Here is a 12,664-nt window from a genome sequence, read left to right as displayed (position 1 = left end):
AGGGACCTCAACATGTATAAGCAGGAAGAGAGACAGGAGAGAGGGGATATGATAGAGACGTTTAAATACCTCAGTGGTGTTATTGTACAGAAGGTGAGCCTTTTTCAAATGAAGGAAAACTCTGGAATGAGGAGGCACACTATGAAGTTAAGAGGAAATAGGCTTAGAAAGAATCTAAGAAATACTCTTTCACAGAAAGGGTGGTGGATGCGTGGAATGGTCTCCGGGTGGAGGTCGTGGAGACTGGGATTGTGTCAGAGTTTAAGAAAGCATGGGACAGGTATGTGGGATCCCTTAGGAAAGAAAGAGTTGGTGGTTACTGAGGATGGGCAGACTGGATGTGCCTTTTGGCCCTTATCTGCCGGCGTGTTTCTATGTTTCTAAGCTCAGCTGCTGTTCCAGAGTTTGTAACTACTCTGTCTCCCAAGTTTTTATCAGTATGACCCATCCATCTGTCACTATGTTTTTTTCCTCAGTTGCCAGACCAACAGCCTGCTCTATTGCCATGTTCCATGTATTTGGCCTTGGAACATTGTAACATATACTCAATTTTTTGTGTGTCCAATAACTCTTGGTTTTTTTACCATTTAGCTTCTTTAATGAAATTGCACTACCTTTCTGCTGTTCTTGCAGGGTAATAATTTCGCCCAGAAGTCTCCCTCTGTAGTTCTCCCTACATGTTTGTTTGAGGACATTTATTTTCTCTAAATGAAGCATGTACCAAAGTACTATCTTATTAACAACATATGCCATAATTTGCCAAAGTGTGAGGTGCTGGGATGGAAGTGTTATATTGAATATGCTGTTGTGAATTGTACAGTGCTATGACCATCTTGGAATGGCTTTTTATCAAGTTCTGTTACCAAAATATTTATTAATGGTTTTTTTTTAATGATACTGTCATTGATTGCTGTATTGCTAGCAGGACCACTACATGATTTTTTCTGGCCTTTTAACCAATAACTGAGACCTACTTTCTTCTTCTGTTATTTACTTACCCAAACATTTATTGTTTACCTTGCAGCACAGTGCCCACAGAACCTATATTAAAGTCAACTGAGAGAGAGACTGTTTCTTGTCACCATTAGTTCTGCATATTTGAGACAACGGAACATTTTTAATGCTTTTTTATTACAGGTTCACTTATGTAGTTCTCACTTGTTGCTTCGCCGGGCAGCAGTTGCATGTCTACGTCAGCTTGCACAAAGAGAAGCAGCAGAAGTGTGTGAATATGCTATGAGTATGGCGAAAAATGCAAGCGATAAAGAAAGCAGTGACATAAGTAAGTAGCACTTTGATGTGGTGGTATGTATCCAAATTTTCAATTCCTTTTTGCATTAATGGTGTTGATCAGGCTTTTCATTTGCATGAAGTTGATGTAATCTTCTCTTTGGATTATCAATAGTAGTTTGCAAAAAAATGTTGGGAACAACTTGAAAATATAAGGACCACTCCCCCCCCCAGCCTATCTTTCCATAGTAGTAGATGGAGGCGGGAGGAACTAGCACTCCCTCCCTTCTCTTTGAGTGCCTTCTCAAAATGGTGGCATCCCGCCCTTCCCAGTGCACTGGGTGGGGTTTAACCCTTATATGGAAGTTAAGCCCTGCCCAGCACATCCCAGGATGCACCAGGCAGGATAGGAAGGTGCCCAAAGAGGAGGGAGGGAGCGCTAGTCCCTCCCTCCTCCAACTGGAGAGGTAGGCCGCTGGGGTGACAGGGAAGGCAAGCTAGCTAGATGAATAGTGGTCCCACTGGATCACCAGGGCGTTTTTGTTCAATATGGGGTGGGATGGGGAGAAGCTAGCAGTCCCATGGGACCACCAGGGTGCTTGTGTCGGGGGAGGGGGGCAGGCGGGCTTAGGTTTGACAGATCCGGGAGAAAATCCAGGACCTGTCAAACCTCTTCAGTGGCTTATCAGTTGGATGAAGTTGATATAATCTTCTCTTTGGATTATCAGTAGTAGTTTGCAAAAAATGTTGGGAACAACTTGAAAATATAAGGACCAGTGTCCACTACCCCCCACTGGCGGCCTACCTCTCCATAGTAGTAGTTGGATGAGGGAGGGACTAGCACTCCCTCCCTCCCTCCTCTTTGGGCGCCTTCTGAAAATGGCCCTTCCCGGTGCACCCCTGTTGCACCTGAGCTGGCATAGGGTTTGCAGTGGGAGCAGCGCCCTTGTTTGTGGCAGAGCCAGTGGTGGGAGGCGGGGCTGGTGGTTGGGAGGCGGGGAAAATGCTGGGCAGACTTATACTGTCTGTGCCAGAGCCAGTGGTGGGAGACGGGACTGGTGGTTGGGAGGCGGGTATAGTGCTGGGCAGACTTGTACGGTCTGTGCCAGAGCCGGTGGTGGGAGGCGGGGCTGGTGGTTGAGAGGCGAGGATAGTGCTGGGCAGACTTATACGGTCTGTGCCGGGGCTGGTGGTTGGGAGGTGGGGATAGTGCTGGGCAGACTTATACGGTCTGTGCCCTGAAGAGGACAGATACAAATCAAAGTAGGGTATACACAAAAAGTAGCACATATGAGTTTATCTTGTTGGGCAGACTGGATGGACCGTGCAGGTCTTTTTTGCCGTCATCTACTATGTTACTATGTTATGTTTGGCTGATCATGAAGGAGGAATGCGGGAGATCCTTGTTTTGCATGCATTTGCATGCAATTAGTGTTCAGAGCTGGCGAGCGTTATTACACGCACTCGCTGGCTGTGATCATCGGGCAGGAGCAAACACGAGGGCTAGTACGACACTGTTGGCCTCTAGCGCCCACATTTGCTTCTGATCATCGGCCCCTGAAAGTCTCAATCTTGTCCTGTGTAATCCCAGACTTGATGAGTATAACGAGTAGTGGGGCAAGTGGTCACTGCAAGCTTCCTTTGCCAGGGAGGCACCCACAACAAAAAGGCCAAGTTCATAAGGCCAACTCAAGCCTGCTCCAATACAATCCACAGTTTGAGGATGGGCTTGAAACCACTCAATGGCCCCATGCACGTGAGCCGCTTGATGATAGAGACAAGTGAGCACACCAAGGCCCCCCTGTTTTCTATCCCTATAAAGAATGTTATGAGGCAATCTTGAACGTTTGTTATTCCATATAAAGCGTGTTATGCAGTTTTTGAAGGTAAGAAACAAAAGCTCCTAAGCAAAGGCACAGGCAAGACTTGAAATATAAGAACCTAAGTAAAAGATTCATTTTTATTGTGGTTATTCGACCAAACGAGGAAAGGGACAAGTGATCAAGGTCAAGCTTTAATTCATGCAATAATACAGGATAATTTGCTTGTAACAAACCAGAATACTCCCCGAATATTTAATTTTATTTGCCACCCATTTAAAACTAAAAGATTGCTGAAGAGCCTGTTGAAGAGCACTATCCAAATTAACATTAAAAGCTTCAGACTTACTCATGTTAAATTTAAATCCTGAGACTGCCAAGTAGTTTTGCAAAAGAGTTAGGTTTGGAAATGAGACAAAGGGATTAGTAATTGATAGAAGTATATCATCCGCAAAAAGTGCAATTTTGTATTCAATGTCACCCTCTCAAAGTCCACAAACATCCAGATTAGCGTGAGCAAAAACACTGCAAAAAGCATCAGAGATGGAGGACAATCCTGTCAAGTCTCTCAGCTCAACTCAAACTGTTGAGAATTACCCCCCATTAATGCACAAGCAGGCCCATGGCTTAGTGTAGAATTCTGTGATCCAGGCCTGAAAATTGAAGTCTAGACCAAATTTGGGCAGAACTGCATCCATAAAAGGCCAATGGACGTAGTCAAAGGTCTTCTCTGCGTCAATGTGAAATGAGAAGTCGTGACCAGGTCAGTTCTATGAATATTATCAGGCTTGCCTACCTGGAATAAAGCCTCCCTGGTCAGGATTGGTCAAGCAAGGAAGGATTGCAGCAAGCCTATTGGCCAAAACCTTTGCCAGATTTTTACATCTGTGTTCAGCACCGAGATAGGACAATAGGACTGACACGCCATCAGATCTTTCTGCAGCTTAGGGATCACTGCAGTCCAAGCCTCCATCATAGACAGCAGCAAGGGGCACCTAAACAAACAGCATTCAAGAGATCAGTAAGTAATGGAACAAGGTCATAAGCAAACATTTTATAGAATTCCCCTGAAAAATCATCTAATCTCGGAGACTTATGATTAGGTAGGGATTTAATTGCTCGTAACAGTTCTTTAACCTTGATCTCTCCATCCAGAGAAGCACATTGGTCAGATGTTAAAGCTGAAAGAGCAAACTTAGACAAATAAGTCAATGGCCGCCAAGTCAATCCCATACTCCGCAGTATATAAATTCATTGTAATGTTCTCTAAACCACTCCCGTAACTGAGTGGTGTGGATCAATAAAATTCCAGTCCATAGTCTACTATTGAGATAGACATGGGGAAGCCACTGTTTACCCTTGGATTGGTAGCATGGAATGTGCTACTATTTGGGTTTCTTCCAGGTACGTGTGACCTGGATTGGCCACTATTGAAAACGGGATACTGTGCTAGATTGAACATTGGACTGACCCAGTATGGTTATTCTTATGTTCTTAGCTTATTGTTTACACAGACACAAGGCCAACATATGGCTTATCTTGTTGTTTTTCTCATAAGCTTGATGTTTTAGCCTGGCAGAGGCATAGGCCACTTTTTTTGTGTAGTAGCTATTTAATTATAATCTGGCAGCCTGTAGGTGTTATTGCTCTAAACTGGTGATGCAAAAGGTACAATCTTGTATTAATCTAGTCACCTGCTGCTTACATTGGGAAACAGCTTTAGGGAAAAACCCCTAGAACTGCCTTAAGGGCATCCCAAACAACATCTAAGGACAGACCAGAGTCCAGGTTATGTTCAAGGTAATCCTTCGAAGCCAACACCTACAGAAGGTGATCTCTCCACAGGAGAACCGAAAGTCAAGTGAACGAACAGTGACTCCAAAAAAAGTCCTCTCACAGATGGTGTTTCCTAAACAAGGTCTTTTATTCAAATCAATAAAAACAACCCGACACGATTCGTGTTTTGGCTGTAGAGGCCTGCATTAGGGGTCTATTGATCCTTGATACAAAAATAGTCTGGCAAAACAGATGACACGCAATCAAATGTCTACTAACAGAAATATCGCATACTATGTACCATTGCACAAATCTCCATCCAACGTGGTTTGCTCTATAAGCTTGAACCAGAGACTCTACTCCCAACAAAGCATTATTAAAGAACCAGTATCTAACCCTAGATTCTCCCCCAAGATCATGAGGAGCATGATCAGAAACAGCAACTATGCCTAAAGAGGTTACAAAATCAGCAATGAGAGAAGCAGCATCAACAAGCAAATAATCAATTCTAGAATAAGAGCGGTGAGAAATGGGAATAAAATGTATAGTCTGGACCCCTAGGGTTGGCAAGCCTCTAAACATCTACCACCCCTACAGCATGGGTAAAATGCGGGGCTTTAGAGTTATGAATATCATCACCAGTATAAACCCCCGTGCAATACAAGCCAGACTGCAAACAGGCATTGAAATTGCTTCCTAAGATTAGCTTACCAACAATAAAGACAGAAAACAAACGGGTTAGCTTCTTTAAAAAAGCAGCCTGACCTGCATTTGGAGCACAAACAGTAGCATAAGTAAAATCATAATCACCATGTTTAACATGAGCAAAAATGTACTACCCCTCAGGATCATGCCTCACTCATTCAGTATGGACAGACAAGAGACTATGAAAGAGAAGCGCTACTCCCCTCTTTTTCTGCTTCAGAACCATCAGAAGCAAATAACTTCTTTAAAAAACTGAACATCGCGAAACAAGGGTTCATGTTCCACTTTAAAATGTGTCTCTTGTAGCATCACATGCTGGGGTCGATTTGATCTGATTCCTTGCGAAACTAAATGTCTCTTCTTGTGAGAGTTAAGTCCATGTACATTCTAAGTTAAAATCTTAAGGACAGTCCCCATGTTCAATAAACTAATAACAAAAGCAAAGAAATTGCAGTCGGTGGAAAACACCCTCACCCCCCAGAAGAAATAACCCACTCAGAATACAGAAAGAATCTCTCCCCCATGAAACAACCAAAGTAGTACCATCTCCTTCACCAACAAAAACCCAGCCACCTAGAATCCCTCCAAGCCCCCCACCCCAAAAAAAAAAACACCACCTAGAAATGCAGGCTGAAGCCCACATTGCAAGGAAATGGAGGTCCTGACCCACAAACCCAGTCCAACCAACCCCGCCCCTCTACCCATAATGCAAGAAGAAAAATAAAGCAAAATAAATCCATTGCACGAAACATAGAGGTCAAATAACAGAGCAATTCACACAGCCACTCATGCTTCTTAACAACAGTGTATATAACTGTATATAATAGAGAGCATCCCTGAAAATAGATCTGAAGCCCGCTTTTGCAATAAGTAAAAGTATACCTCAACAAAGAAGGATGTCACTTTAAAGAAGAGAAGCAACAGCTTCAAATTTAACAATTAACAGGTATGAAGATGTATTGACATTACAGAGAAGTCAAAGTTCACCGAATCCCAGCAGAAAGGAACCACCACATCTTCTGTGCTTTATCCGGAACTCGCTGCCACTGTTGAAGTTTAGCACGAGTAGCTGGAGCTGCCACTGATGAAGATGATGTAGATGAGAGAGAAACTCCCTCCAACCCCTGAAAATCCGCCAAACCTCAGAGATGGTGTTCACTATGTGAATCTTGCCTGCAAACACAAAAGAAAAGGCAAAAGGGAAGCTCCAACGGTATGAAATCTTTTCCTTTTGTAAAATCTCATACACCAGTTTAAATCATCCGCTTAAGCAAAGTAAATGCAGAATGGTCCTGGAGCACTTGGACTAGAGCATCCTGATAATGTATACGTCCTTTTGACGAGCTTGCTGATAGATGTGATCCTTCACAGCATACCGAGCAAACCGCACCACAATGTCCTTAGGGCATTTTGGGGTGGGGGTGCTGATCCAGTGTACGATGTGCGTGCTCAAACTGAAAGACAATCGACTGGCTCTTAACTGCACCAAGTGCGAATCCATTATATTCCCCAATCCTGATGCTGTTCTCCCACCACCTCCCTCCATAGCAAACCATATTCTCTCTTGCTTCGACACTGTTAAGATCTTGGGAGTCACTTTTGATTCAAAACTTTCCTTCAAACCCCAAATTGACTCACTCACCCGTTTTCTTCTCAAGTGCCTCCAACTTGTTCAGTCAATGGCAGTTGAGCTCCTCCACCTGGCCCGCAGATCCAATCACGTCACACCACTTTTGCGTTCAGAGCACTGGCTCCTGGTTTCGATAAGCATCAAATTCAAGATATTCTGTCATGTATTTAAGTCCCGCCTCCCTTCAGCTCCTGCTTATCTCCATTCAGTTCTGGTCCCCTATGACCCTTCTCGTACCCTCCATTCCTCCAATGCTAATCTTTCAACTATTCCTTCCCTCCCCTCCTTCTTTCTGACAGTATCCTGGGAATCTTCTTTAATTTTCATCAGCCCCTCTCTCTGGAATACCTTGCCCCCTCACTTTCACTTGGAGCCATCTTTTGCCAAATTTAAAGCTCTGCTCAAGACTCATTTGTACACTGAATCTTTCAGTTGACTTGCACCTCCTCTGTCCCCCTCCTTTTGTCTCTGCCCCCAGATTTTATTGATCTGTAAACCGTGCAGTAGCCACATTTGGACCCCATGTGGTATATAAAGAACCTGGAATTAAAATAAAGAAAAGGCAAAGGAGAAGCTCCAGGGTATGAAATGTTTTCCTTTTGAAAATCTTTCGCTTAAAGTAAGCTCAGAACGATCCTGGAACACTTGGACCAGAGTATCTTGATAATGTAATGCACCCTTTTGACGAGCTTGCTGATAGATGCACTCCTTTACAGCGTACCGAGCAAACTACACCACAATGTCTCTAGTGCGATTTGAAGGGGGGGGTTGGCCCAGTATACGATGTGCACGCTCAAGCTGAATCCTGGCTGAATCCCGTCTCTGCCAAAAAGCTGAGTGAGAGGTTTAGGCAGCATATCTTCATATTGCATACAAAGAGAATTCCGTCTGAGTATGCAGTATTTCTAGGGCCTTAGTGTGCTCATAAACAAGGGGCTCCTAATCCTTCACTCTCGCAGACAAATCTTTAAGGTCCCCGCTCACAGTCTCAATTTTCTCCAAGGAAATAGCGCTTAAAACTTCGAGACACGCAGCAAGAGGAGGTGGCCTCCTGATGTTCAGCCGCCGACTACAAGGACTCTGACTCAGACAGGGTATCAGGACTTGGAGACACATGGCACAAGAAAGGTTTGGGACCCAGCTTATGGTGGAGCTTACTGCTCTCCTTTCTGGCAGACAGTTCAGGTAGCCATAATATTGTCTCGCCAACACTTCAGAAGCACAGGTAAGGCTAATGAGACAGACATGGGGAAGCCACTGCTTGCTGTGAGATTGGTAGCATGGAATGTTGCTACTATTTGGGTTTCTGCTAGGTACTTGTGACCTGGATTAGCCACTGTTAGAAACAGGATACTGAGCTAGATAGACCATTGGTCTGACCAAGTATGGCTATTCTTTTTTTTTTTTTTTATAATTTTTTCACTTTACAAGGGTCACTTGCAAAACAGTAAAACAGAGATGATTGTACATTCAAACAATATTAGAAGAAAATAATCTCAACAAGATAAATGGATTTTATACAATCTTTCTCTTTCTTAGACCACAAAATAAATAGGGAGAGTGAAACAAGACAAGGAGATCAATTTAAACAACAGCAAACAAAGAAAACGTGGTATTAACCCGATTATCCCCAGTTATTATTTATCTAAATCATTATTCCACATTGATCATCTGTTTGGTTTCTTCAAGACCATAACAGTGCATAGTCCATCAATTTCATTGGAAACATACTTATTGTCCAATATTAGTGAAAGTAATACACCTAATTTCATTTTTTTTCCCTTTTAAAACCAGAAATTGTTTAACAATACAAACCCTTGAATCTCCAATCCAATTCCCGCTGATTAAAATAATCCCAGTTTCACAGGCTTCACTCCTTTTGAATTAATAATATATTAAGAGGAATCATTTCAGAGGAAAAAAAACATTAGGAGTCATACCCGGAACTCTGGGAAAACAACAATCTCGATATTAATCATCTGTAACAATATTCATTTTGTTCAAATTTTTCTGGTCTTTTATCATTTTCAAATCTTAACCATTTCCTACTTCAGTGGAACTTCATTTGCTGTATATTCTCAAAGGATTCGATTAGATTATCCATGTGACTCATTAACAAGACTATATCTGAAGCAAAGTCATTCTCTACCACCGTCAGGTCCTGGAGCACCCTCCAGATGACATTCAATGCAACGTCCACGGGAGCCCAAAACTCCAAGCTGATAACTCTTAAGGGTTTAGGAGTAGCACCGCCGACACGGGTTCAGCTGTAAACGACTTCCGTTTCAGCATACACTTCTGACTCACTCCTCCACTCCTTTGAGCATGGTGGTTAAATGATTTTGAGCGATGAAGTTGTTTCCAGGTCCAAGAGTATCGACGCTCCTTCGTCGGTGCTAATCAAAGGACTCATCAACCCAGTCATCTATGGGCAGCTCGTCTTACAGCGGTCCCACACTTGCTGCACAGGGGACAAAACGCTGGTCATCGGCGGCTGACCCCCCATTGTCCCCTTCCTCTGTTAAGGCAACTGCAATGCAGAGAGGAAATTTCAAGTGAACAAAAACTGAACTTCAGAGGACAGCTGGGCCGTTGAGTGTACGAGCTTCAGGTCACCATCTTTCCCCTCTCCCTAATTTGGGACACTCTTTGTCTGGTTTCTCTTCAGAGGCCTGTCTGATATGGGTAACCCTTCAGCATAGCCCTCTGAGTCATTGAAACACGGAAGCCCCTCCACCACTTACAAGGTGGTGTCCCGTCGGAGGGGGGCTATTCTTATTTTCTTATGAATGGCAAGGGATTAAGCAAGTTAAGTTAGTGGGGAAGCAGGAGCTCAGGGATTAGGCAGCCATCCAAAGCTGTGATGTCCCTTCCTCCTTAAGTTCTTACACTTTTCTGGCTTGTTTAAATTTTCTTCGTTTTGCGCAGCTCCTTTGGTTCTTTTAGGCCTGAGCACCCAATCAGGTATCTCTGCTTTAAAAAAACAAAAGATTGAGCTATTTGATTTCGCTTTGGCTGTTTTTGCTCCCAGTGATTTTAAGTGGTCTCGGTACGGCAAAGTCATCTCTGTGACTGACCCTCACAATTGGTCTGCCTAGGACCTGACCACAAAGCCTTTAATTACTGTTTTCTAAAATTCAGAAAAGAACCCAAAAAAGTCATGAGGCTCTGTGTGAGAAACATTTTGGTACTTCTTAGTCCAATGCATCGACTTCCATTGGAGGCACTGGTCCCCATGACTGGCGGAGCTGTATTGGAAACTGGGAAGGTACACCAGCATTGAGGAGGTCTTCCCCTGTCTCAACATTGGGCACCAATAGGGCCCCATCGAACTGACCTGCATTGGACACAACACCAAAGATGTCAGGATTTGACATTATCCTCATCAGCACTGAAGGATCCTGATGTGCACCTAGTGAAGGCGAATGAGCATCTGCATCGATCCCACTTAAAGCACAGTGCCAGGAACTCCAGGTCATCAGCAGCACCAGTACCAGAGAAGCATTGGCGCCAAGAAGACCAGTCCCCTTCCATGGAATCTGTGCCGATGAGCCAGTCTCCTAGACACCAGGACCAGCCTTCCGATTCAGCTCCATCATCTTCACAGGCTGTTCTTGTACAGATGCTGGCCTCACCTTTGCCGATGTCTGCCCCAAGGAGCAGCTCCAGGCCCTGTTGCAGGAAGTGTTTGAGCAGATCTTGGCTCAGTGTAATGCTGAAGTCTTGAGAGTGTTGATGCCAACCATGGCTCTGCCCCACTCAGTCCTCAAGGCCCATGCCCTGTCCATTTCCCATTCATCAACGCTAGTGCCTGACAGGGTGTTCAGCAAAGGACCTGGTCTCTCGGCACTCTGACTCAGTCTGGACCTGGGTCCAGTAGGTTGAGGCGGACACAGGCTCAGCCCACTCAGGAGTATTTTACTGAGTCTGACTCAGACTGCTCTTGGGTGTCTGAAGTTGAACCAGAGGAGGACTCCCTTGGTCTATTATCTGACCGCTCCTCACCTCAGGAAAAGAGAAAGTGCTCTCCGGAGGAAATCTCCTTTGTCAATTTTTTGAAGAAGACGGCTAAGACCATCCCATTTGATTTGGAAATTTAGGGCGAGTCCAGGGCTGAGATGTTGGGAGACCCCTCTTGTCTTTGCAGCTTGTACCTTGGAAAGTGAATTCTATATATAGAGTCCAAAAGACTTCTGGATTCAAAAAGCAACACCTGCCACACCATTCCATGGTGGTCGAATCCGCTCTAAAGAGAGCTAAGAATTCTAGAACCCACACCTTGGTGCTTCCAAAGTGAGATGCTATAACCTTACATTCTTTTGGGAGGAATGTATATGAGGGCTCTGTGCTTGTGTCCTGCATTCAGTCCTGTCAGCTCTACATGAGCATCTTCATGTGGAGAATTGTCTTCTCTGTTCTAAAATGGATAAAGACCCCAAAAGAGGCCTCATCAAGAAAAGAACTGATACCATGAAGCACCTTTCTCTGCCCACTTTTTCTGTGGCCTCCACTTCTCTGAGGTTTTTGGGTGGTGCCCAAAAGAGATCCCTACAACTCTCAAAGGCGTAGGTATCTCCTTCACTCAACCTTCCCAGCAGTCTCAGGGGCTCCTGCTCCAGATCCAGGCAGCAGAGGCCCCAAAAGGCCCAACCAGCTGCCCAGCTAAAGCAAGGAATGAGCTTTTGACTGACTCCAAGAGAGCATAGCCACTATAAAAGTGACCATCTCAAATGGCCTGTTGATAAGGGGGAGGCTGAATTTTTTCCAAGTAAGATGTCTCCTTATAACCTCCCAACGATGGGTTCTTCAAATAGTCTGGAGCAGGGGGTTATGCTCTAAATTGGCGACAACTTCCTCCATATTATCCACCATGAGCGTCAAAGTTCAGCTCTCAGCATCATGCCATGCTTGCAGCGAAAGTCTCTTTTCTACATGCCCATATGTTTGGATTTATACCATCAGGTGAAGAAGGAAAGAGATTCTATTCTATGTACTTCCTTGATCACATGGCTGACTAGCATCAGATATCTTCCTCCTCCATTGGGGGGCAAGCCTCTGTATTCATATCCTCCCAATACCTCTTGTGGGAAGACTTTGCTGAAACTCAAGCAGTATCAAGGAAGCATGATCCTCATCCCACCCTACTGGCCATGACAGATATTGTTCCCTCTACTTCTGCAGTTAGTGACAGAAGACCTGTAGATACTGGAATGCTTACCTACCCTCATCACTCAGCATGAGGGGTCTTTTTTTTCTTATCCTAATCTCCAATCCCTAGCCCTCACAGCTTGATGTTGAGAGCATAGAGCTAGCATCTCTCCAGCTTAATGAAGGTGTCTCCTGCATCCTTCCAAAAAAGATTCCACTAAGAGGGCATAGAAGAGGAAGAGGTTTGCTGTCTGGTGTGAGGGCAAGGCCTTAGATCTTTTTTCCTGCCCTACACAAAACTGGTTGAATACCTTTTGCACCTTTCTGAGTCTGGTCTTAAAATAACTCCGTAAAG

The 12,664-nt window shown here is 44.3% G+C and overlaps 1 protein-coding gene across 1 annotated transcript in view; it reads left to right on the top strand.

The window, feature by feature from the left end:
• Positions 1–12,664, top strand: part of HEATR5B (HEAT repeat containing 5B) — a 226,389-nt gene that overhangs the window by 140,010 nt on the left and 73,715 nt on the right. Inside the window, exon 22 of the mRNA XM_030196394.1 lies at positions 1,138–1,282. Within this exon, the coding sequence (XP_030052254.1) occupies positions 1,138–1,282 (145 nt within the window). The remainder of the gene's footprint in view (positions 1–1,137; positions 1,283–12,664) is intronic.

The sequence above is a fragment of the Microcaecilia unicolor genome, chromosome 3, assembly GCF_901765095.1.
Source record: "Microcaecilia unicolor chromosome 3, aMicUni1.1, whole genome shotgun sequence".
In the NCBI taxonomy this organism is placed as follows: Eukaryota; Metazoa; Chordata; class Amphibia; order Gymnophiona; family Siphonopidae; genus Microcaecilia; species Microcaecilia unicolor.
This window is presented reverse-complemented; position numbering and strand designations above follow the sequence as displayed.